This window comes from Engraulis encrasicolus, chromosome 15, assembly GCF_034702125.1.
Source record: "Engraulis encrasicolus isolate BLACKSEA-1 chromosome 15, IST_EnEncr_1.0, whole genome shotgun sequence".
Classification (NCBI taxonomy): Eukaryota; Metazoa; Chordata; class Actinopteri; order Clupeiformes; family Engraulidae; genus Engraulis; species Engraulis encrasicolus.
This window is the reverse complement of record NC_085871.1, coordinates 24,837,007-24,864,929: the sequence shown is the minus strand read 5'-3', so window position 1 is coordinate 24,864,929 and position 27,923 is coordinate 24,837,007. Positions and strand designations below refer to the sequence as shown.

General features: G+C 43.1%; 1 protein-coding gene across 1 annotated transcript; it reads right to left on the bottom strand.

Annotated features, from left to right (window-relative positions):
* Positions 1 to 13,087: 13,087 nt before the first annotated feature.
* LOC134464527 (P2X purinoceptor 7-like) lies at positions 13,088 to 14,195 on the bottom strand. Its single transcript, XM_063217959.1, has 3 exons — positions 14,130 to 14,195; positions 13,558 to 13,715; positions 13,088 to 13,299 (listed from the first exon to the last, which is right to left on the bottom strand). The coding sequence occupies exons 1-3, from the start codon at positions 14,172 to 14,174 to the stop codon at positions 13,134 to 13,136; spliced, it is 369 nt and encodes a 122-aa protein (XP_063074029.1). The 5' UTR covers positions 14,175 to 14,195; the 3' UTR covers positions 13,088 to 13,133.
* Positions 14,196 to 27,923: the final 13,728 nt, after the last annotated feature.

The window sequence follows — 27,923 nt, the reverse complement described above, 5'->3', positions numbered from 1 at the left end:
AATGAATGGTTCTATCGCTTCGGGGTTCCTGGCCGCATTCATTCGGACCAGGGCCGCAGCTTTGAAAGCAGCCTGATCCAACAACTGTGTTCCTTGTATGGGATCTCCAAGTCCCGCACCACCCCATACCACACGGCTGGTAACGGGCAGTGTGAGCGCTTTAAAGTGTTTATGAAACGAAAACAAAGTAAAGGAATTGGACCATTTCCAGGACAGATTCTGACAGTTCTAAGCCTTGTGAATAAAATGGGATATTGTCTGGGTGATATTTTGTCCTAAAAGTCATGTTAAAACGTTCCCAAAAAGTGTTATGTTTGGTTTTTTTGGTGACATGCAAATTTTATGCAAATGATATGCGTGACATAAAAGGGGGGAGTTCACCTCATTCCACCTTGTTCAGATCAATGGCGGCTAGTACCAAACCAAAGCACAGTGTCAAGCAGTGTGTTGCTGGAGGGCCGAACGGTGCCAGCTGCAAAAATGGCTACTTGACAGAAGGAATATCTTTGCACAAGTTCCCTTCTGTGAAGAATGATGGAACTGTGGCCAACTGTGGAGAAGGCTAAAACAAGGGCTCTGTGGATCCAATTCGTACGCAGGCACCGGTGTGGCAGCTTTTGTGATATGCACCGGATTCTCATCCGCCCTGTAGGCTATCTGCTTGTAGGATAGACTGAGTAAAGTTAAGTATAGGGTACAGTTGGGCTAAATCAAATATGCCTGTGTAACAACAAGACTCTGATCTAATTCCAAAGTGTAGGCATAACATAAATGACAGCCCCAAAACATTTGCTGACCATATCGAAGATTGTGTAATCTCTGTTTATGTTGACATTCGCTTCCTGCCATACATTTGTCCCACATCGCTTGCCATAGCCTCGTACAAGCAGATGTACATGTGGATGAGAATTCCGGTGCATATCACAAGCTGCTACACCGGCGTGGTTTTGAAGCAAGCTCATGGTCACTGTTGTGCTCGGAACATTTCCACCCCTCGTGCTTCACCACAAATGTGGAGATCGTGGGCATGGTTGGACTGAAGAGAATGCTATTGTCTCAAGCAGTTCCAACAATTGACATCGCCGGCGTGCAGACTGAAACTGCCCCTGTAACTGCTCGTGCACTGCTTTGCTTTAGGCTACGTTTTACCTTGTCCATCTGCTTTGTATGTTGATTTCAGGAAAGGGTAATGCACATTACATGCCAAACCGATGCAAATGCTCTCGGGATATGCACTTTTTGTTGATTGCCATTCAACTGGTCAATAAATTGGTTTTGGGATATCCGCGCTTCAGCCTCCGTGGTGCTCTCGGTCGAGGACAGCCAACTCACAGACTGGGCTACTGCTTAGCGAATAAACGGAGATGCATATAGCGCAGGCCTACTTTTTTTCTCTCTTCTTCTTTTTTAGGATTTCGGGGCTGCTCCAACAGCCTATTACCTCCGTTTTTTCTCTAGTTGATAATATTTTTGCATGTACATGCATTTCAATCACGCTATATCGCGCAATTGAATCAAAATGCCCCCCATTTGTCAACAAATACACACGCCATGTCATCTTTGGGTCATGGCAAAGCGCCCTTAGCAACCGTAACCATAAAGAAAACAAACAGGCTAGGTCAACAATCGTCACTTCGTCTGTCAGACATGTCACTTTCTGCAGATGTATCAGTGCCTCTGAAATAGATTTGTGCTGCTGTTTTTTTTTCTCATGAGGTTGGATGTGTGGTTTTTCGACACACTGATGTTTGTATCAGAATTTTGGTTCCTTTATGAGATGTGGGTCCATCAAATGTGTGTTGTTTTCTCAGATCGCCATACTAGCAAACCAGGGACTCTCCTCTTTGATGTCACAGCCCAGCTCATTAGTCACACCAAATTTCACAGAATTCACACTTTGAGTTGCCATTTTCACAAGTTCCTCCAGGATGATTGGGTTCAAAGTCTCATCGATGCTATCAGAAAAAACAAGGCTTTAAGGGGAATGACCATTTGTTTTCGTTTCATAAACACTATAACAGAACTCTTCACAACCTGCTGCGCACCCTGCCTGTGACACGGAAACGTGATTGGACTGCTTGTCTTCCCCAGGTCCTTTATTGTTATAACACCACGCCTCATCAGGCCACCGGGGAGTCCCCGATTCTTTTGATGTTTGGCCGTGAGCCCACCCTGCCAGTGGACTTTCTGTTGGGCAGGGTCCAGGATCCTGTATCTGGGACCGTACACGATTGGATGATCGAGCATCAGACAAGACTCAGACTCGCTTTCGAAGGGGCAAAAGAGCGCTTGACCATGGCTGCTAATCGCCGGAAAGAGCAGCATGATCAACGAGTTCGTGAGGCCCCATTGCAAGTTGGCCAATTGGTTTATCTCCGAGACCATAGTGCCCGTGGGCGGCATAAGATTCAAGACATTTGGAGCTCGGTGGTGTACCAAGTGCTTAAAGCACCAGACCAGGGTGGGGCTGTCTACACCAGTGTTTCTCAACCTTTTTTCAGGCGAGGCACCCTTCCAATTCATGAAAAGTTTCAAGGCACCCCAAACCAACAAGCAGCAATATGGCATCGCATCTAATACCACACAAGCTTAGAAAAGTGACACATTTGGAGACGTCACACGACCTACGTTCGAAGTTGCAGCTGACTGGGGCAACCTATATTTACATTATTGTGCGTGAATGGCAGATGAAAGATTCCACTGATTAGCATTAACTTATCAATTTAGACAAATATGTATTGTATTACATAATTTATTTATCAGCCACGTTTCCGCAGCACCCCTGTTGAGAAACACTGGTCTACACCATTGCCCCACAAGACTAGCCTAGAAATCTAGACGCCCCTAGCGACCGCAAATTGAATTTGCTCCCGGGGGCAGTCTAGCGGACCCCGGTCGTTTTGCGAGGCTGAAAGTTATCCGATGACAGGGCCAATCAAATCGCGAGGGGGGCCGGGCTACCTAGTAAACAGGAAACTTTCTAAGAAGAAGCATGGTGTCCGTCCGTGCTACGTACAGCACGAAAGTGTTTACTTAATTTAAAAAGCCTGGATGATAATACATTTCGTGGCTGACATGGATTGATGTAATAATACACCATGAACTTATCGGACACAAATAGATCTCAACACATTACCATTTGATCATTCGATGTTTTAAACTAGCTCGGTAAGCTAAGTTGAGCATTTTACAGAACCAGATAGTCACACGCTATTATCAGACCACTACTGTAGGTGTAGAATGAAATTGCGGCCCCAATTTCTAATAAGACACATGCCATTATAAACGAGACAGCTTTGAAAGTCTTTGAGTAGCTTACTAAATAGATGGGATCGATAGTCTGGCTAGTGGGAGCGAGCTGACCGGGGAGCGTCCTGCGTTGGGAGCGACAATCAGGGAAAGTTATGGGTATACAGCTAGCTAGCTAGCTAACACCGAACATGCCATGTTGACAACAATCATAAATATAACCATTTAACAAGCCCCAAATTGCTCGACATTTCGCTGATTGATCAAAGAGGGCCATGTGGTTGAAAACGAGGCATTTTTGAACTGTATAAGTGAAAACACGATTTATAAGAAAATTGTTTGTGGCTGTGGTCATCACACGCTTTCACTGCTACGACGGCTGGAAGTTGCCGCTTCACCTACAAAGAGGCCCTCGCTAGTGGCTAGCTAACCTGTCGTCAATAACAGAGCTAGGTATCCAGCCTTGTATTATATGCCTGCCCCAAATTCTAATAAGATCCATGTAATTGAAAACGAGACATTTGGGAGCTTTGAAAGTGTGTAGGTCGCTTACTAAATAGATGGGAATGACACCTAGTCTACCGAGCTAGCGGCTAGCCATGTATTAGTTATGGGTATACAGCTAGCTAGCTAACACCGAACATGCCATGTTGACAACAATCATAAATATAACCATTTAACAAGCCCCACATTGCTCGACATTTCGCTGATTGATCAAGGAGGGCCATGTGGTTGAAAACGATGCATTTTTGAACTGTATAAGTGAAAACACGATTTATTAGGAAACTTGTTTGTGGCTGTGGTCATCACACGAATTCACTGCTACGACGGCTCGAAGTTGCCGCTGCACCTTCAAAGGGGCGTGTCGCGTGTACGTTGTGAAAGACAGCTGTGACGTTACACAGAAGTGTGTGGGGATTGGTTGTTCCACCATCCTATTGCGTGACGTTGAGTGCTGAAGCAACCGTTTATCCCGCCCACACTGCCGCCCAGCCCTCCTAGACCCTGGTACAGCTTTTTGCTGTACGGGTCTGGCTGCGCTAGGCTACCACAAGACAACTTGCAGAAGGTGCGGACTGTTCATAGGGACTCATTGAAGGCACAAATTCCTTGCGCCTTTTCTGCACCCCTGGGGTGAATTTCTCAAAACCAAAGTTGCTAACTACAGTAGCTACTTTGCTGTTTTCAATGCATTTCCCCATTGGCAACTACCGAAGTTGCTAACAGGCTAACAACTTCTCTTTTGAGAAACTCACCCCTGGATAGGCCTCCGATGGCTTCAGCTGCTGGTACACCTGAGGAGGATCCCCGAGTGAGGAAGATTTCTTGTTGCTGTCTTCTGAGGCAGCTCCACTTCACCCTACGCCGAACCCCGGTACTCCTCCCGACAGGGCCCCTGTGGTCTCAGGTGGGGCTACCCCCAGGAGGATATCTTGTCGCTCTCTCCAGGTGAAGCTTCAGGTTCCCCGGAGCCGTGCTCTGATGGTCGCTCCATGGTGCCGCAGGGACCTCCTGCCTTGGCAGCCCCTCGTTTAAACTCTCCTGTGGCAGGGGAGAGTACTGTGGTGCCGCTTTCTCCAGTGCTGCGCCGGAAAACTCGGTGCACCGCGGGTCATCATTCCAACCACCACCATCTTCCCAGGACTGTAGTGACCCAGGTGGATGAGCAAGCGCCCCAGCCGTCAACAAGTAACGCCCCTGTGTGAAAATTGCCCCATTGGTCGGTCGGGGCAACGACTTAAAAAGTGGGGGTAGAATGTAGCGGGTGGAATTGCATTCTATCACCCATTTCCCGAAATTTGCATTGATTGGAGGAGCGGGGTTTGCTTGATTACGGGGCGGATTCCAACTTCCCATAATTAGACTGCAGTGAGACACCGTTCCACCACTGACCAGTCCCACCAGGAAATCGCGGGCATTTTCTCAAAAAATCGCGGTCGGAATTGCCAGATGGTGCACGAGGATTTCCAGAAAATTGCGCTAAAAGTTGCGAAGATTCTTACTGTGTTGTTGCGATTTTGTTGCGGCATGAAGTGAAAGGTGCGATTTTTGTTGCGATTTTTAATGTGCTTCCCCACGCTTGAAAGTAAAGGACACTGCCACATTCTAGTCCTCTGGTGTTTTTATATTATTTCCATTTTTATATTATAATTTTGGTTCTTAGGCAAAGCAGGGAAGCTGCCAGGGCGAGTTTTTAGCCAGAATGTCGTCGTGAAAAGTTCCATCTCTTTCATGCTGCCATTAGTCTACGACACCCTTCATTACAATGCTGTTTATGGTCGTTTGACTCTGTTTTAAATGTCATCACCGTTTCAAATTGTAAGCATACAAACTTCGTATCATGTCAATATCCATTCCTGACTTAAAAAGTGGATACATAATTAACTCAGGGGTGATAGTGAAAAAAAATCCTGAGCCTGAACTTTTTTCCTGGTCGGGGAGGGGGGGCCGGGGGACGACGGGACATACTGCATATGAGACGTAATGTAGGCCTTATTATTATTCAAACACATTATTCAAACATTTAAGATAATGTTTTCATTTTTGCATTATTTCTATAGTGTTATTCACGAAAACACAGATCATTTCCCTGTTGGTAGGCTACAGCACTTGGCTGAAAGAAACTGACCACCACGTTCAATTCTAGCTGTAAAAACGAATACCAACGTATGCAGTTAGAAATGCATTCTAGGCTTGTGATGTTGCACTAAAGTTATTGAGGTGGGTATTGAACCAATGCAACATTTCAACACCAGAATGCATTTCTGAAAACATGGTGCATATTTTACCACATTGAATTAACTGAAAGCTACATATGTAGCAGCCATACCAAGACAGGTCAGTAGGAGGCAATACTACTCCAAAGTACAGTAACTACACTCTGTCCAAAATAGAGGAGGTGATTACCAATTAATTGAGCAATACTTTTAAATGACATGACATTTGCTGCAAGCTGATAAGTTTCATTTTCATTGGGACATTGCTCATATAACTTGTATAGGCTACTGGACATACGTTTAGATAGCCTACTTGTGGCCCCATGGTCTACCTATAACCACAGATTGTTTAAGGGCTGTGCTATAACCCCTGCCTTTCCGTTGTAGGGAAACGCCCTTTAATTACCGGTACATGATATTTAGGGCACAAGCGCATGATTGGCTACATGCAGGCCCACGTTCACATCGCATATTTCGACTCCACGGATGACAGAACCAGTGGTTATTACGGACAGGACAGTATATATAGCCTGTGTGACTACTGCGCGACTTTCGCATTGGGTTGTAGTCAATTAAAATACATGAAAATCACTCGCGTGTACACACGCCCATTACAATGTACGAGTTGAAAAGATAACAGAAAGCAACAAAAACAAAGACAGGACCGAATTAAGCTACATGAAAATAGCACAGGGCGTGAAGATAAGATGAACATTCACTGCATGTCTAGGTGACACCGTGGTGGCCACATGAACGTAGGCCAAGTATTTGAAGTTCATGAGAGTCTGATATTGACAATTGCCCCCTGCCCGAGAGTAGGGATTAAGTAGCCCAGAGCGTGCAGACAATACAACCTGTGCATCGTGCGTGGAATAACTGGATTCCATTACGCAGAAGGGCTACGACAGGGAGCGCGCGAGAGAGAAAGGCTGTGTGAACCTGTGCGAGGCTGTTTGGGGGTTTTCACAGAGCGCGTTGGTTTAGTCAGCATAACTAATATAAACATCTCCCTGAAATCAGTTTGACACGTGCTGTCAGGAATGACGCAAAACACCATCCCTCAATCAACAGTAGACCAAAACCCACGAACTCAGCTCACACTAGCCTACAAGGGGTGTAGGCTAACTAGGCTTGCCAAACATTAGCGATCCAAGCATTCCATTGTCATTTGGACATGTCGCAATGGTAGCCGCTATTCCAATGCAGACCACATTTACGCACTACACCTAGAAAAAAAGTATCATGACGGGCATAGCATAGCCTACCGTTTTGAGCATACAGACTTTTTTTGAAAGAACGTCCATCTCCATCAAAGTTTGTCAACATTGCGCAGTCATTTAGCGCACATAAATGAGGAAAATAGACGAACCTATTTCAAACTCTCACTGAGCCCGTTTATGCGCATCAATAAGCCGTTTATGGTCAGGTTTTTGGAGTAACCTGCGCAAGGCAAAATCATTCGGGCCCAAGCCAACATGCCACAGTGGGCAAATTAATAACTAAATGGCCTTACCTTCAAACGTTTTCTTGATCACAGAATTTCACTAGTATTCCACTGACATCCACACGGTTCAACACACCCATCACAACTAGCAAGCCATGTGGATTTGTGCTAACAATAGTTGCTAATTTTTATCGGAATCCAAATGGTCTAGACTTGGCCTATAGTACTTTCTTCCGTTTCTTCAGTATAACGAGATGCCATTTTTGGATTTGCCTCCGTCGACAGTGAAAATATCTGAGAAGGGTAACGGGGCCTAGAACTCTCTTTACTAGTGTGCATACTGACAGCCAATCTACTTCTCCTTTCACTAGAACTAGAAGACTGCCGCCAGTGATGTGGTGAGTGACTCAAGAGCAAGACGTAACAAATTGATACATTTTTCAGTAAGATGTCGGGATGATACAATTATGGGCTGCTTCTCATTTGGGTTCCTTTCGCGTCTCTTACAACAGGCTGTTGCGCGCTCATTTATTTTCACCATACATTAATGAAGGCCTACGCGATAGTTTATTATTTTATTAATTTTGGGGAAATTATTATTTTATTTTTTTCTACAGCCACGCTACGCCGGATTTCCGGCGCGGCGCCGGACTGCTATCACCCCTGTTAACTATAAGTAGGCGGGCGGAATTGGGCATGTCCACCCAGTTGAAGAGGGTGCGTGACAGGAACTCTTGTGACTGAAATCCTGGTTAATGTGAGTCGTCTGCTACACATAGCCTGCCTGTGTCGGCGTTTAATTTTCAAGCTTGTCAAAAGCAACACAAATAAAAGCAGAGGGAGGGGTCGCTTTCGAAAGAAGGCATAGGCCTAGGTTTTTTTTGTTGTTGTTCTCCCGCGCCGTCAGCCGGCTTTAAATTAACGGCTGATGATCATCATTCAATGTAACGAGGATGGAGTTCACAGATTTCCTGTTGTGAAGGGTGCTTGCTGAATAATGCTGAGAAATTATATTAATTTTGGTGCTCTTGTGAATTTAAAAGACGACGAGATTGTTATGAAACACCACGTCGCCTGCAGAACGGAGGTCTCACTCTCAGCTGTCAATCAATATCTCAGCTGTCAATCGCGCAAGGAAGAGAGGAGAGGGAGAGACAGAAAGTAGTTTTCCAACTTACCCCCACAGCTTTCCAACGTGTCTGCTCTGGTTTTATTCATGTTCAGTGTTCCTTGTCCGTTTGACCGCGCCAGGTTAAACGAAAGTGATTTGACGACACGGTCACCACGGTCACCAAGTGCTCGTATCCAGCCATAGCCCAATTTGCGCGAAAGAGATTACTATATCGGCCAGGCACGCACACAGCATTCACAATGAAGGATGGAAATTACTCCTTTGTTGTGGACAAGGCATTTGCGCATCTCAATTCGGAGGGAAAATGTTGCCTTCTGTATGCGCACAAGTCAAACACCAAAGTGGTCCAGCAGGTGGACCGCTAGAAAAAAGAAAACACATCTTGTTGTAGGAGCCCTACTTGGCGTAATGTAGATGACTGTCATGAAGTGTTAATTATATATTTATGTAGGCCTAGCACATTTTAAAAATGTAGGCCTATTGGTTATGCCAGACTAGTCATACATTTTCCCTCCTGTGACCATGCGAGCAGACGCGCAATGAGAACATGGCGTTTCCTACATTCGTTTATTAGTTTTTCCCCCTCACCGACAACTTTGTACATGCATAGTAAAGTGCTGGGACTGATTGCTATGTTACTTTTTTATTGTATTTTTTATTGCATTATCCTTTTTGAAAGGAAGTTTGTCGACGTCAGTGAAGTCAGCGCAACATGGTTTGGTTCAAAGTGTTCAAAGTTGCGGGAAATCGCGGTGATTGGTTAAAGTTGCGCTCTCGCGCAGAATTCGCAGGAATTCATTGAAGTTGCGAAAAACGACGCGATCGCAACATCGCGATTTCCTGGAGGGACTGACTGACCGGGGGTTGTGTTGATGTCGGGGAGGACACTCTAGCTGGTGCTTCTCGCTGTAAGCGAGTGCTTTGACTCGTACAGGTAAGGAGCATTCTTTTCGCTATAGGGCCTTGCATTCGGGGAGGGTTTTTCGATTTGCCTCTAATGTGCGCTCTCCTGTCGTGCAGTCTCTCCTGCTGTAATTGCTCGTGGCTCGGCTTGTGGCTGGAGCACTGAAGTCCTCCGAGTAGTGCGCGAAGCGTGTGCAAGGTAGGATAAGTGATCTTTTTATTACGCTGACAGTAGGCCGCTTTGTTACCTGTAAATATGGGTCAAACTCTGTCTTAATTATTTTTAGCTTCTGCTACGGAGATCCTTGCGCCATCACGATTCAGATTGAGGCTACGTGCGCAGCATAACCACTCGGTATGTAGCCTATACATGATGCTGGTAATCCCTACTGTTAAAATTGCTGTATCCGTCGGCCTAATTGTTATACCCCATATTTACAGGGCGGGGAGTGACCAGCAACTAGGGTGACTCCGCGGCATCACAGGCTGCTGCTCTGTTTGGGAACATAGTCCCCTTTTGGGTTACTGCTTTCCACTGGCGCGACAGGTCGTGGGCTACTGTGGTCGGGTTCCATCAACGCAGGCATACCCCCAGCAATGCGCAATGTCACCTGCTGACTACCTGCACTCGCGGCAACACCGCTGACCGCATAGGCTATTTTGTGTTTAAGTTTTGATTTGATTTATTTTCGTTGCATAGGTGGCAATGTGCAACACCTCTATTTTGTGATTATTTTGTGGACGTGGGGGATTCGTGAGAGGCATACCCCTCGCCTGTTTCTGCTATATTATTTCTGTTGTCCTATCAAATTTAACTGAAGACATTCTGTTTTCTTTTGTTTTTGTTTCTTTCTTTTTTTTTGGTTTTCTGTTGGTTTGGGTTGATTAATTTTGTGGGACCTGACCTGACTGGTCTTCTGAGGTCTGTTCCTCGGATTGCAGCAGCCTAACTGCATTGGGGGGACTGGCTTCTCCAGTCCCAGTGGGTCTCTGTGTGTGTGTGCGTGTGTGTGTGTGTGTGGGTCTCTGTCGGTGTGTGTGTGTGTGTGTGCATGTTCAGTGGTAGTTACTTAACATTGGTCTACTTTATCCCTTCAACCAGGGTGGCTGCACTCCTTCGGCGCAGTGCCTCCTCGAGCAGCATTGCCATAGCAAAGTTAAGTAGAGTGGACTGCATTACTCTGTACTGAATTGACATAGCCTATACACTGTACTCGATCCTGTGTCTCAAGCCCCTTTTTCTCTCTTCTATATTTTGGACAGGTGTGGTCGGAGCAAGGCAACCGGCAGGCAGACCTTGGTGGTGGACCCCTCTTCCCTTTCTTTGCTGTGCCGCACGATGGGTGTTTGTCTTATTATTTTTGTGTGTTTTGTGTTTTTTTTTATTATTCCTTCACGAGTGGTGTATATTCTGGGTCTTCCTCTTCTCTCGCTCTACTGCCCGGTAAGCCTATGCCCCACCCCAAGTTAGTTCTAGAACATGTGCACAGGCTACTCTCCAGTGTGGCTATCAGGTTAGCATATTAGTGGAGTTGCAGCCGCCCTGAATAGTTTGAGGAACTGCTTGGGAAGCATCTTACAGTGACCAAGTCAAACCATTTTTACACACCAGACTGCTTTGGAAATCTTGGACAGTATTAGCAGGCTATCCGACAGATTTCGCCGATGTCTCAACTGTCTGGGAAGAGTCAGAATGATGAAGGACCAACCTGTGAGTATTTTCAAACGTTTGTCTATCTAGGCTACTTTAGTAGCTGTGGAACCTCTATGGCTGCATGTTTGGTGGTAGGCTAACATGCTACTCGTAGCATTATGCCAATCTGAATTCACGTTTTTCCCCTCGTTATAGCAATTATCTTACTTTTAAAACAATAGCCCGAAAGTGAATGCAACCCAAAGTGTCTGGTTTGTCGTGAAATGATCCTACTAACGGACGCTACATTTGCAACTTTTATGAGCAGTGTCTGCTTGTAGCCCAGCATCACTAGTCCCCTTATTCAGGGGGGGGTCTGATATTAATGGTTAGAGCTAGCTACGAGTCAGGTAAATCTGAGACAACTCGTGAATCATGGGCAATAAATTAGATAGCATCAAAATTAGTATAAGCACCTAAACCAAAATGATAGCCAAGACATCCAATCCTCCTAAAGTTCGCCCCACAACGTGTGAGTTCATTATGTAAGCCTAGCGTTTTGGTAGCTAGAGAACGCACAAGGTGTAGACAGTAGCTCTAGTGTCATTTTTATTACGACTGTTGTCGGCCACAGCCATGCCACATAACCAATACGTAATGATAAACCTCGCACTTCACATAGCCTCAGCTGACTAGATTCCCCACTGCTGCCTTCCCCACTCCCGCACCCTCAAAACTCGAACACAGAATACAGAACACAGGCGTGACACAGAACACAGACTTCATGTATATGTTCTGTGTTACGTCTGTGTTCTGTATTCTGTGTTCGGGTTTTGATACAAAATGTTAGTACTCTGTACAATTTCCCAGACCCTATGTCAATTACAAAGCATAACTTTCAAGACTGGTGTAGACTGTAGTTTCAGTTTCTTTTGATTTAAAGCTTTTGTTACAAGCTGAGTGTAAATTATACTCTCATGCCATGTCTCTTTTCCAAATGTATCTCTTTGTCCTGTCTCAGTAACAGACCAGCCAGATCGGATTCAGCCAGAAACAGAAGTCTACTGTCGAACTGACCCACCTGTGACCTGAAGAATGGAACCTGACTCAAAGTGCTGACCTGGGATAAAGCTGTCTATGAAGTGAAGGTAATTTTCTGAGCTCTCTGAAATGTTTTACTTTGTCATAACCATGTCATCCTTTTAGTGAGTAGTGTATTGCAGCAGATCCATTATCAATTGCAGCAAGCTAAGGCTTCATTGAATGTCAATTAATTACTTTAAGGGTGCTGACACAAATGAAAACAACATGTAATAGAAAAGGGGTGCATCTTTCAGCAAGTGTCTTTAGGCAGTAAACAAAAGACACACACACAATGCAGGTACGCCCCTATTTTATTACACCTGAAAAGAAAAAAACTAGAAAATGGAGATTTCTATTCAGTGCATGCAGTCTACTTTATGCTGCTGCAAAGACTATGGCCCGTCCACAGATCCCCTCACTGAGCATCCACCTCCCCTCAATTCAACACCAGTAAAGACCCGTCGCCTGCAGCATCATCTTACAATTACAATTTGCTCCAAATAGTGTATGTTGGCATCCCTTGGGAAGGGAAATGTTAATTGCATAGCTTTTTGACTATTTGCATTGTATACACCACCATTTTCACGTTCGATTTTTCTCTTTATTTCCTGGCAGCCCTCCATTTCAATGAGAATGCTGCACGAGACCAGGCCACCACATCCACAGATCCCCTCTACAGGACCCATTACTCCAATGCCATGAAGAGGGAGGCAAGAGTGAAGCCCGAATAAAATGAGGCAACATCTGGTAAATAATTCTTATTTTAATTATATAGAAAAAGTTATAAAAATAAGACTTGTAATCTGAATTAAAACAGTAAAAACAGGATATTTACATAAGAAATTTACACTTTGAATAGTTTTGCAAAATAAATGTGAAAATACAATAGAAATACAACATGTCTTTCATTGCATAGGATGCGTTGAAGTGGGCCTGAGAAGGAGGGGGTGATCACCAGCTGCATCTTCCGCTTCAACGCAGGGGAGGCAGTCTGAAGCCCATGTATTGCTGTTGACTATCTGGAAACTCCCGACGAACACGCAGGACGACACATGATGGAACCACGACTCTTATGTGGCGCCCCAGGAATCCCCAACACCAACTGACAAACATCCTGTAGGCCAGATATCTGTAACGGCTACAAACAAAATGTGCTTTTAGATGACTTTTATAATAAAAAATGTTTTTGGTTTCTACACACGTTTTGGGTCACCTTGTATTTGAAGATATTAGTCATACACAAAATGTACCAGTCATAAGGTATTCTTACATTTCATTGGTGTTTATAATATGGCCTTTACTGATATATGAACACAAGAAGTAAGCTAAGACTGTTTGCTGAAAATGTAAAGTTGTCATACATTTGTGATATGGTAGAAGTAAAGAGTGAACATACTGCTCTATGCCCCGTAGCCGTACTGGTCCATGATCTGCTCTGTAGATGTTGTACATGGCTTGAAGCACATACACATTGAGGGACGTGGCATAAAATCCAGGATGGTCGATAACACACTGAGGCTGAGTGCCCTCCACCTGCTCCATGCGCCTTGTGACCTGTTAGGTAGTAGGATGATACAGGTAAGGTGAGTGTTGCAAGCAAATACTATGGTGGCCCTGTCACCTGAGGAGGCCAAAGTAGAATTAGCCTAGTGTGGTCAGTACTAACCGGCACACGATATTTGTTACAGTTACTACATTGCATCTAATGTGGGGGTGAGATGTTACTGGGGGGATGCCATAAAAATATTCCCCCTAAATTTGATTTAGCCAGTGCAGGATCACACAACAATCTAGCCTACTGCAAACCAGTTACTCTACCAAGGTGTTGTGTTGGAAGAAACCCATGGCATGTGTATTATTTTTTAATTATTATTATTTACTTCTACTTTGGCTACCCTTGTTTACGCTAACCCTACATGACAAACACCAAGAGATACCCTACACACTAAGTGATGGAGAAAACATTACCTCTGGGACCTCCTGACAGCACAAGCTCTCGTGTTCAGTAGGCATTGCACCACAGTTCCGACATCTGAACCTATGAAAGGACGGAGGGAATGAGTCAAATTTCCTCCAGCAATGTACAGTCTAGGTCAGTGTTTCTCAACCAGGATGCCGGGCACCCTGGGGTGCCGCAGGACCCCTCAGGGGTGCCGCAAACGTGGCTTATAAATAAATGATGTAATTTAACACATATTTGTCTAAATTAATAAAGTATTGCTTAGTCGGTGCTCAGTGGAGTCTTTCATCTGCCACTTACGCACAATAAAGTAAATTTAGGTCGCCCTGTGATATCCGATGCAATGCCATGCTACAGCTTGTTGCTTAGGGGTGCCTTGAACATTTCCAGTAACTGAAAGGGTGCCTCGCCTACAAAAAAAGGTTGAGAAACACTGGTCTAGGTGATCTCCTTGACCACGTCCCCTGTAAAGCTAAAGGCATTTGTATTGTCATATCATTGTAATTTCTAAAGTTGCTTTACGAAGGTGCACAAGCTATTTGTCTTTCTGAAGGTTCCATACCCAGATAGCAAAATGTTTTTGGCAGAGTTTTGGGCCAAATTGTGTCTTGGCCTTTTGGCTGGCTTCGGTTTGAGTCCCCGGGCCAAAAGTGGCCCAAATTTGGCATGCCAAAACCAACCAAACCCAGCCATAAATTGACCAAAGTTCACCCAAAACCTATTTGGGATTTCCACGTACAGCCTTAAAGGCCCCAAAAGGAATTCCAGACCCCTCCCTTCAGCCAAAATGCAGCCATAAAGTACCCATAACTGTCCCAGAACTGCCATAAATGAGCCTAAATACTGCCATAATGTACCCATAATTCAGCCATAATGTACCCATAACTCTCCCAGAACAGCCATAAATTACCCTAAATACTGCCATAATGTACCCATAATTGATCCCAAATGTAGCCATAATGGGGCCAAATGTCACTTATTTGTCTTATAAGTTTCCCTGTATACTTAAAATGTAAGTACCAGTATACAGAGAAACTTATAAGACAAATAAGTGACATTTGGCCCCATTATGGCTACATTTGGGATCACTAAATATTCCTGTTTTATTGTTGAAAATCGCACATTTAAAAAATGCATGATTTTCAACAATGAAACTGGAATATTTATGCATCTAGAAAAAAAAAAAACCAAGACAATTAAATACATTTCATTATACTTTATTGCCTCCAAATGCTGTGACTGGTTAGGGTGGGCAAGTGGCTGGATTTGATGGATGGGTATAGCTGCACAGCAGGTGGTGGAGGACTGGGTGACTTGATGGGTGCTTGGATGTCTGGGTACAGGCCTCTTGTTTTCATCTTGGTCCCCTGGCCAGTAAAAGCAGGTACTATATTGCCACATAGAGGTAGGTAGATCAGATCAGATTCGCGACATCTAGGAAAGAATAAAAAGATAAACCAAATTGAATTACTACATGCAAAAGTAACTTTGAAAACAGTGGCATTACATTTTTTTTCTTCTTTTATTTAACCTTTATTTAACCAGGAAAATAAATCTGTTGAGATTAAAAATCTCTTTTAACAAGGGTGTCCTGGCCAAGTGGCGGCACAAATGCACTTGATTAATAGAGTAATAGACGGGAGAGGGGTGTAAAATTTGGTACCTGTTTTTGAGATCCGATTTGATTGACCCCTCCCACAGGTGACTGCAGTGTCCGTTCGCAGCACAGCATCTGAAGAGAGAATGTAGATGTTATTTCATATTTTATACATTTTAAATGACATGAGTAGTAGGCTACAGTAGATTGTACAACCATCTACGGAATTGTCAAAAGTAAAAGGGAGAAAAAGAATAGGAAAAAAAAAACAATACTCAATCAAACAAAACCCTGCCAAAACATATAACTTGCACTTGAGTATATAGCCCACTGATTCTAAGATCAGAGTACTTGTCAAATTGGAGTTTTTTTTTAACCTAGCTTTTAGGTTTTTCAATAACAACAAAGCAGTAGGCTATCTATCTCATTGGGTGTGCCTACAGTAGAATAACTGGTGAAACAGACGGGTCACTATGTTATATCATGTGCCATTGTTAAAGCTTTCTGCCAATTAGTAATGCTCCCACTACTTGTCAGTAGGCCTATCTGAGGTGTTTTTTCCCCCTTATTCAGTCTTTTCCGAGATCCTGGTCTGGGGGCAGGCGTTTGTTTACATTTCACCATGAATTCACTTCTACTTTTACCTTTGACACCTCTAGTAAGCTACTCTCTGTGTTGAGGTATTACAAATGTTAGAGCAAGATTACATAGGCCTACATGGGCCACATTTCTGTATACGGTTTACCCCCTGTTGTTGATAGCTGAACAATACACACTGCCTTAACAACTGATCATGTTAAATAGCCAGCGCTTAAACACAAACCGACCATTGCATTACCCAATACAGACGTATACTTAAAAGCAGTTACATTAAAAGCAAGGACTTTCACAACGAACGAAGATTAGACCAGAGAGAGAGGTTAATAAATTGTGGAACCAACCTGTAGTAATACGCTATGCCTGTCAAAAAACAAGTTCCTCCACCGGGTGACTGCCTTCAGCAGCAGCACATCTGAAAAGACAATGTAGAAAAAAGCAGATTCACTCGATTGCTTCAGTAGTAGGCTAGAATTACAGTGAGTCCAACACTTTCCGTGACAGACAGATATTGCTAGATAGTGCTCTGCTTTGTGCCAAATAGGTAGAAGATGCTCCATGCCTGAGTTAGCTAGCTCCCGGCTTTTGCTAACTGTCGTTGGCCAGTTAGCTGGGATTGCTAGTGTTGTTGTTCTTTGATTGAAATTCCCTTGGCATTGATATCTGAAAGTGAATTTCAACCACAGAACAACACTTAATCAACCGTTACTGAGTATGAGGGTAGCAACTAAGATTAAATGTCACAGTTGTGTGTCACAGACGTTTGTATTTTAGCTCCTGTTAAAAGGGTATCAAAGTTTCAGCGCATAACACGGAAACCGACGGTCACAGACCTATGAAATCAACATGAAAATCGATAACACAAAATGCCTCATCTCTTAAGTCATCGGCGGTTGTATTTAATATAAAAACGTGTCAACTGCACTTACCTGCATAAACTGAAGTCTGACACACACTGGCGCTGGGGAAACTGAAGTGAGGCAAGCACGAGTTTCTCTTGACAGTTGATTTTGGCAGTCTTTTGGATTGCCATAAACGCACCAATGTAGAACGTTGCTGTCCCGCTCTCCACCCGAGGTTCAGATTAACCTGACACATGCCATAACCTGGCCATAACTCATTCATTCACAGTCCGCGCGTTTTAATGTGTTGTGGGAAGCCATAAGCAACCCATATTTTAGCCAAATCTTGTTTTTTTTTGCTTTCCAGAGGAACGCCCCAATTCACTGGCGCCCAGGTCAACCATAACCATGCCAAAACTTTGCCAAAAGCTTATGGCTTGCCAAAAGGAGGCCATAAATTGCAGATATCTGCCAAATCAAAGCCAAAATATCTGCTATCTGGGTACCATTTGAAACGATAGCGCCTATGGAATGGTACAAAATATCGCCTCGCCTAGCCTTTCCAGTCAAAACACTGTTCAATATTTACATAGACTTAAGATAATAGAAATACAGAGGGATGCAATCATATTGTTTGGTCAGTATGATCTCTAATAGGACGATTACAGTAGGCTACGTTTACTCTGCTAGACAGTAGCTGGCTAGCCTGTCTGCTGAAACTTGAGAGATCAGCGATGCAGATGGAAAGAAAGTACAAAATTGACTAACCATTCAGAAACTGGTTTTGGTATTCGTGGGGATCTAGGTGGCTCCTCTTCCTCTTGTTCGGCGTCTGGGTCTGACAAGGGGTCAAGCAGGTATGGCTGGATAATTGCCGGTCTGTTAAAAGCCATTGCGATTTGGTGGTGCTACGCTCCAGTTCTCTTGCGGCCATCCTGGATGTTGGCTGCGCTGCAAGCCAAGATGGGGCGTGGCTAGACCAGGGACCGAGCAGAACAGCGCAATTTAGAAGTGACTGGCGCTGACAAGATTTCAAGCTGGCGAAACTTCGGTGTTCCGATGATTTTGAATAAATAACTTCATGGACGTGTTCTGTATAGCCCATAGACCAATTCTAACTGCTGAATGAAGGGGTTTAATATGTCACCTTTAAGTGATCAGATGTGTTTTGGATAGGGCTGCACAAGCCTTGGCAATATCTTTGTTTTTGTTGGCAAACTTTATTACTGTTGTAAAAACTGTGTTTTCTATTTATTTTGGTAGATTCCTGAGGAACGTATTGTATTCCACTATTGCAGTGGTCTCCAATTAACTTTTCCCAAGGGCCAAATAATGTAGAGCAAGTGAGGCCGCGGGCCAGACCCCCCCCCCCACAAAATAATAATAAAAATAATAGAAACACTGTTGAAATATTAAACTATTAGTATTAGCTGTTGCAATATAGTGCCAGGGAGGAATGTAAATAAAGACCAACTGTGGACAGGTTAACGAGAGAGAGAGAGAGAGAGAGAGAGAGAGAGAGAGAGAGAGAGAGAGAGAGAGAGAGAATGCATGTTTGCTCTCCAGCAGAGCCACTTCAGTCACGGCACGGAGGGAGGGAGGGGGAGAGAGATTTAGGCTACATGACAAGACCTAAAACAAATATATGTCAATGTGCGCTAAAATCCCAATTCGATTGAGGAACAAAAGTCATTTCCATAGCGATTAAATCTCACCGAACTTGTGCGCTGCATCTCACCTCTGCCTGAACAGAAAAGACGCAAGCCCATGCAACAGGTGGCACCCAGACAGATGAAATAGTTAGTTTCCAGGAATGCTCGTCTATATATTTCTTTATTGCGGTCGTTTTCGAAAATCATATTAGTTTTCCTCCAACGCATTCCCGATGTATCATGCATTCTCTGCTCAACTGATCTCGCATAACGCGCCCCTACCAAACTACGGGGGAAAAATATCCTCCACATTTAGAATGGGCTAGCCTACTACAGTACGCCAGCTAAAATGCAAAAAGGGTGATATCACAAATACACAAAAATAGTGCAGGGGAGGAGAATCGTCTAGATTTAACAGAGTGAGTGCTCTAACTGCTTAACTGAGCGCCCAAGACTCTTCTGGTTGAACAAAGGGAAACACGCTCATGAGCACCGTGCACCGTCGGGGAGATGAGGTGGGCCATCAGGAATATTAAACCCTATTCTGCCTAACTACTAGCCTACGTATGTTTCCTGGACATTTCTGAAATTCGGGTTAGGGGTAGGGTGGAGCAAGGTAGCCTACTGTTCTCAGATGCTCCCGTGGCGCCTTCAGATTATACACGTGCGATACAGAAATACAGATACGGTCAGCCAGACCTTGAATATTACGAGTGCAAGACAAAGCAAAACTGATATAACAAAAACATACAATAGAAGCAAAGGAGAATCGTTTACATTTGCAAACAGAAGAGAGTTGAGAAAACTCTGCCGACTTGGCTTAAATAACTGTGCGCTTCGCGCCTCATGACTCTCCAGGTTTAATAGAAAGGGCGCGGCTCACAGCGGCGCGCAGGCTGCACCCAGCAAGGTTGACCTTCAGGAATACTCAGCTAATCTTCTACCTGGCTCTATATTTCCAAGACATTTTAAAGGAACTGGTTTCGTTTTTGTCCTCCCTTCTTTTGGTAACGACTGTTCTCTGGAGCTTGAATTGCGTTAACGTCTCTACGGGCTACTACCTTGCATAAATGATACTTCCAAAATACGGGATAATTGTCATCCAAACTTCACATAAATGTGAGTAAACAAAAGACAAAATGTATCTGGCCTGCTAAATACATAAAAATAGGGAAGGAGAGAATTGTCCTCATTTTCAACCAGAAGAGAGGAGAGTGCTTCGATACCGCACAATTGCGAATGGTCTGATGACCGAGGTAAACGCAATGATGAATAACGGCTTCTCTAGATGTCTAGGAGACAACAGATTGCACTTCACCATTTTCCCTCATTGTCAATGTCTGTCATGAGACTGTTATTATAAGATTTAACTGTTTGTGAATGCTTAGGAGAGATAATTGACGTTTTTGTGATCGAAAATCGCGCATGGCCACAAATAGGCGCATTTATGGTTTCATTTTTAAGGACCTCATGGCGGGCCAGAAATTTGCTGCCCGCGGGCCGCAGTTGGCCCGCGGGCCGTTGTTTGGAGACCAGTGCACTATTGGCTCTAATTTCAGGCTGCATAAATCTACTGTGGCAGGAATCGTAATAGAAGTCTGGGAGGAGCTTAAGATAAATACACCTCTGCCTATAGGGGTTGTCAAGTCAAGTGTACTTTTGCTGTCAAAAAATCTATGTAACTAACAGGGTTAGCACAGAAGTTTGAAATTGTGTTGACCAGTCTAATGTGTAGTAAAACTAAACATACATGAGACATTAACAAAAATCATGCACACACGCACGCATGCACACACGCACACACACACACACAGCAGTAAAAAAGCATACATGAATTTACATACTTTCTCTGACACATTCACTCATAACACGAACATAATCACATACACACACACACACACACACATTGTGCAATAATACAACAAACATACTGATGGGCAATAAACATAAACACACACAAACACACACACACACAGCAGCAGCAGCAGAGTACAATCAGTGGTCATATAGGTTGAGTCCTGTGAGTTGTGGAGGGAAGCGGCCTCTGGTTTGCAGAGGAAGTGGAGTTCTCCCCAACTGCATAGGTGCATTGGATGGGAAGCATGTGTGATGGAGGTCATCATGCACCTGTTCGCCCCCTCGGGGCTGTGAACATGCGACCTCGTCAACTACAACGGTCCGGCAATGAGAGACACAGTACGATACCGCTGGACCAAGAAACTAGTCTCCCGCCCCCACGGCATCGACACTGTATGAGGCTTTGGGAGGGAGGTTTACCAACGTTCCACGCGAACTCTGCTAGTTAGCCTCCGTTACACATGTGCCCATTCAAAAACCAGCCAGGTCTGTGTCACAATTTTAAATTAAAACCGCTGCTGGTGAACTTTTACAACTCTGCGATCAGCAGCGTTCTGGTGTAGGCCTATGAGTCTTTGGTGTGGTACTCAGGCTCTACAAAAGCAGTCCAGCAGGCACTCCAGCGTGTGGTGAAAACAGCACAAAGAATCATTGGGACACCTCTCCCTGAGATAGGTACCACACCACATGCTGTCTACAAAGAGTGCAAAATATTTTGCAAGACTGTCACCACCCTGCTTACCACCTGTTCCAACTGTTGCCCCCAGGCAGAAGGTACAGGTCCTTACCGGCACAAACTACAAGACTTTCTAATAGCCTGTACCCTGAAGCCATTAGACTACTTAATTCTAGTGCTCTTACATAGGTCTCTGGACTGATGTTCAGTGATTTTTCTTTTTAAGGGATGGCACTTACTGTAATATCCTATTGATTTGTTAACTTATATGTGTGTGTGTGTGTGTGTGTGTGTGTGTGTGTGTGTGTGTGTGTGTGTGTGTGTGTGTGTGTGTGTGTGTGTGTGTGTGTGTGTGTGTGTGTGTGTGTGTGCTGTGCGCCTTAAAATATCAACAGCACTGGGTTTAACCTTGAACTGTGGGGAGGGGGATCTCATTTTACTGTTTGATTTACTTGATTAATTTATTACTACTATTATTTACTTTAATGTATTATACTTCATGATATACTTCATGAATTTAGACTTTCTTTGACTACTACTTTTTGGTTACTTCTATAGGCCTACTTCAAACTACGCAGTGTTGTTGCTCCACCCACAATTTCGTTGCCTTCATTAACAATGACAATAAACGTCTTGAATCTTGAATCTTGAATCTTGAAGGATACGGGAGCGAGCAACAGCGATGGATGAATTTTTGATAATTCAAAGCTGGGGAAGCGCCTGAAAAAAGGAAAGCTTCATGTCCCACTGCCCGCCTCCCTTGCCTGGAGCTTCAGAACTAGGGAGTCTGCATAGTGGCAGAAAATGCCTTCCCTTTAACACGTTAAAACAGGGCGTTATACATTTGTTGTTACCAGAATGACAATGACTGAGTTATGTCATGGTAGAGTAATACTATGGTAATTAACCTTTTAATGACTATTACAGCGTGTGCCTCAGATGGTACGGCGTGCATTATGAGGCTACAGACATACGTCATGAGGCCCTACCCTGGGAGACACCTGCCTGAAGTCAGAGGCTCTTCAATTACAGGCTGTGCAGGTCCAGGCACACTGTGGAGATTTTATTTTTATTTTTAGAATTCTTGCACCTCCTTTTGCCAGGTGCGTAGTGGATCCACTGGGTCACCAACGTATAGAGACAAAGAAGGTCCCGCACACAGTTCAACATTTGCAGAGTTTTTACTTGTGACGTTTCGGTCTGTGACCTTCCTCAAGTAATTCCTTGAATTCAATCCAAGGAATTGCTTGAGAAATATTGTTGTATAGCTTGTAGTAATATTGTAGTGTAAGGGATTACTTTGAAAAGACAGTAACGGTAATGTAATGTAATCACTAATGCATTACAGTTAACTTGCTCAACACTGGTTATTAATACAGTGAAACACAAACTCATTTTATGTGTCATCCAATTTTTATTTAATCCATATGTGTAGTTTGTAACACAGAGCAAAGGCCAACAGCACTCATTCATCTCTGCACAAAATACGAGCTCGAATACAATTGATATTGCTGTTCAGGGCCCTAAATTAAACATTTTCACCACCAGCCAAATTGGCTAGTACTGTAGATGTTAATCTTACTAACCAAACACACACTCACTAATAGGTCAAAGTGGCTAAATAAGTTGGTCTTTCCTACCAGCCAAACTGAAATTTCACCAGAATTTGGACGGTTGGCTGGTCTTCATTTAGAGCCCTATTGCTGTTTATTCAAGTAGACCAATGGTTAATGTTGTGCTCATCTATCCAAATGTTTTCTCCATACTTCTGGAGCATGATGCTGTGGTCTTTGGTCACGATAAAAGACCTGTCACTGGGAACAGGATAATTTTCACATATCATCTTCATGTCGCCGCCGGGACAGCACTCACAAACATGCAGATAAATGCTGGCGTGCATGGTGCCTTCTCCACTGAATTTAACAAACTTTTTCACAGGAATTTCGAGCTTGGTAACTCGGTTATCACAAATTTGCTCAACCTCAATGGAGCTTGATATATCGCCACTGATCCCTTGTCTGGATGCACAGAGGCCGGCACCCCCTCTTGTTGTAATTCTTACGGTTCGCATCTTGTCTGTGCTGTAGGCTATCAAGAGACGATGCCCAGTGGCATTGGCAACATGAGTGTTGGAACGAGATTCTGCCCCACCCATTTTTGATGATTTTTGAAGATTGTACCTATGAAACATGTCACATAGAAAACAAAGTGTCATTACGGTGTAAATAGTTCAAGGCACTCATGCATGTACCGTGCTATAGGCTACAAGATGATGTTTGAGCTTCTTCACAACTTTATGAGAAATGAATGGTTGCAAAACCAAAAAAGTGTAATCACCCTTTCCATGAATTTCCTCAAATTAGTGGAATCCGTGGACAAATGTCTTGAAGATCCTTGCCAAGGATATCTCACAATAGGGAATCCCTTAAATGAACAGTCCACCCCATTTTTAGGAAATTGCTAGCTAAGCCTTGGTAAAATATGAGAATACAAAGGATTTTTACTCTATTTCTTTACATTGCCCAGTTTAACAGTATTCCTTTGTGGAATGTATTCGCGTTTCTTGGTTGTGCCTCATGACAGCATTTTTCTTATGTAGGCCTACTTATCCCACAAATTATTCTTATGTCTTAAGCCCACATATTCCATGAACATGTCTTTCACCTTGCCACTGGCACTTTACTCTTGCACCTTGTATACAGATTTACACATTTCACTTTACTAGTATGACCACTTCTGCTGTGTGTGTGTGTGTGTGTGTGCGTGCGTGCGTGCGTGCGTGTGAGTGTGTGTGTGTGTGTGTGCGTGCGTGCGTGCGTGCGTGTGTGTGTGTGTGTGTGTGTGTGTATTTATTGTCAAACAGTATGTCAGACTTCTTATTGCACCATCCAAAAACAGACCAACACTGCATCCGCATATCATGATGTTTGCATCATCTTGCCTAACCGTCTTCACTGTATAGCCTACTGTGGCTTGAATTCTATGCTTGCAGGATGTCTGACAAACTGTCTGCGACCCACACCCCAAAACAATTTTATTCAATCCAATGGTGGTGCAAGTATCATGATGGAGATTGTTTTCTGTACTCTGTTTGTACTACGATGTTGGTCCTATATTTACTGTATACCAGGAATCAGTTTGAGTACATCAGGATACTGTAAGAAGTCATGTTGCCCCATACTGCAGAGGAAATGCCTTTGAAGTGGATGGTTCAACAAGACAATGACCCCAAATACACCAGCAAGCGAGCAAATTCAACTTTCCAGACAAACAGACCCCCCACTAATGGAGTTGCCAGTACAATTCCCTGACTTTAATATCCCATAGAAAACGTGTGAGCTGACAGAAATGTTTTTCATGAGGCAAAACAAAGAAATGCTGAGCAATTGTGGAATGTAGTTAAATTGGGCTGCAACACCTGTTGACCGTTACCAGACTTACAACAGACATACCACAGATGCAAAGCAGTTATCAGAAACCATTATTCAGCAAAATATTAGTTTAGGATGCTCAACAAAGTTGAATTTGTGAATTTGTACAGAACAATTTTGAGTTTCCAAAGACAGATGTCTAGACTTGAACATTAGCCTACATTTCTTCACTTTCTGTGAAATATTATAACATCGAAGTACTTTTCCCAATGTTATTGCTTTGAAATAGAACGTTAAGAATCTCAAATGCAGTTTTGCTCATTAAAGTACAACATATTTGAAGAATTTTGACATTTACTCACTGTAGGAGCCATTTTGCAAATTTTTTGGATTAATGACAGCTGCTCAGAACTTTGAATGCATGTGGAACTGTGGATTTGGAATTAGAATTAGAAGACGCCAGCAGGCATAAAGGTTTAGTTATTTTCCGATGGTGATTTACGTTTGGGCTGATTATTTCAGTAAACTATTTTCGTGACAACTTTTATGAAAAAACGATTACCTTTGTTACCTTTTAAATAAACCATCAACTTATTAAGACCACCTCAAGGCGTAAGTGACTAATAAGTAGACACTACACTCACCTTTGTAAAGGCACTGCTATTATTTTGAGCACGGATGTAGCGGACTCAAAAAGCTTCAGCTTTCAGGCTGTTAAGAGAAAAAACAACCAATGAAGGAGAAAAGATAACCTCATTGGTTGAGGTAATTATATACTTTTTTTAGGAAAATGTTCACGCAACATCAAACTCGTATTGACAATGCATACACAAAAATCATTTGTTTACACATTACTATCATCCAACAAAAGACTGAGAAATTTGGCAAGGAGAGTAGAGAAAACATTAGCCTACATGATACCCAAGCAAACTGGTATTATCCAAACCTTTCAATAATTAATGTTTAATTATGTAACCCAAAGAACAAACATACCTCTTGATCTGTGTCAGGTGTGTCTGGGTGACTGTCACTGGAACTGTCTCCCTTTTATACAGTACCGACATCAACAGGATATACCACAGTCGCCCAACCCAACAGGACCACACACACACACACATGTGTGTGTGTTTGTGTGTGTGTGTGTTTGTGTGTGTGTGTGTGTGTGTGTGTGTGTGTTTGTGTGTGTGTGTGTGTGTGTGCCTTTGACTAAATGTATGTATGTGTGTGCTATGGTTAATAGGCTTATGTCTGAAATTATTTGTGTAATGTCTTGTGTATTCTCTATCTGGTTATGTACGTACTGTATATATGCTACTGGACACCTTAATTTCCCTCAGAATTAATAAATGATACTCTACTCTACTCTGCTATATAGTCAATGTGAGATGTTACTGTTCATAGACATTTCTGTAGAGAGTTTGGTCAGTGCAGACTAGGAATGCAAATTATCGATTAATTCATTAATCATTAATTGATAGCCTTATTGATCGACTTACGATTAATTGATAAGTGGTGTTTTTCCTCCGAAATCTCAATATTTCACGGGGAAAAAAACTACCAAATCTAAAAAGTTTAATTAAAAATGTAGATAAAATACCACATTTAAATTAGTTCTATACTATTTCAATTCTTTAATCCAAAGGTGTTTTAAATATTTCCATTATTCACACCCCTCTTCACACACACTTTTCACATGCCCATTTCACCTGGGTCTTTTATAGGTTGAATTGTCGATTAATTGCGATTAACCCCTTCACCCCTATGACCCCTCAAGATCCCTGCGGTCCTCTTCCAAGGGCCAGCTGATTGTCCCTCGTACCAGGCTCAAGGCCACCAGTGACAGAGCCTTCCATGTTGCTGCTCCCATTCTTTGGAACAATCTGCCCGACCACATCCAGAATGCCCCTTCACTGGCCATGTTTAAGCAACACCTTAAGACACATCTCTTCCTGGAGGCTTATGGCTCCTAGTTCCACAAGCACTTTCACTTACATGCATTCACACACATGCTCACACACTGACGCGCACACACACTCACACTTTCCAACACAACACTCTGTGAAGCGTCCTTAGGTGTTTTGAAAGGCGCTATATAAAACGAAAGTATCATTATTATTATTATTATTATTATTACTTACCAACATTTTACCCAAATGAAATACAGTTCGGATAGAGTGTAGGCTAATTTTCTACTTCTTTGAAGCCAGTCAAACTGGTCAGAGGTGGATCAGTTGCAGGCTGTTACAGGAAGAGGAGAAGATGATGGATGTCAAACTGTTTATCATCTCGCAGAGTGTGGGGTATGAGGAAGAAGGGAGGAAAAAACACATGAAATAGGCATACATCATTGGAGTGGGCTCCCTGACAACTTCCTGAAGAAAAACTGGTGAGAGAATTATTTCCTGTTGCAGTCTGACCAGCTTTTTATATGAATTTCCCCAAAATGAACACGGCAGGACAATTATGTTATATTTATATATATTTAATTATATTATAATTAAATGATATTTAAGTGAAATCATATTATGAATATGAGTAATTCAGCAAATTAGTAATTTGTATTAACCAAAAAACATCAAAGGCTTTGAACTGTACTAGTGAGGGGAGTCCCCAAGTTTATCATGATAGTGGTGCGCACATACACACACACACACAGACCCAATAAATAGATATGCAGTGGCAAAAAATGACTTAGGTGCCCTTCCCTTGTATAATGGTTAGAGATGTATTGTGGCTTTCATAAAATACCTCCTTAAATGTGCTCTCTCAAAGTGGATATTTAGATGTATGAGGAACAAGGGAATGCCAAAGTAACAAATAACATTCAGTACAGTACATCAGGTGATCGACTGGACGACCCATGAAAGGATAGGCCTACCTAGTCATGCAATACCCATAAATGAACGTGAAAGCAGACTGGCCACAAAAAAAACAAGTAGGTTTTGTAACATCCAATGAGGACTTGAGGATTGTGTACCAGGATTTAGATACACATGCCTAAGAAATAAGCTACGTGTAAGATGATGAATTCCTGGAGGGATGATGAATGTCTAAATGTCTGAATGTCTTGAACATCTCTGAGAGCATTGGGCAGGAGGCATGAGGAAGAAGGAAGGTGAAATGGCACAGATTACCAAAATTGGGCGCACTGATATGACTGCTACTTTGAAGCCAAACTGGTTGAACTGGTTAGAAGATGGTTTCAATTTC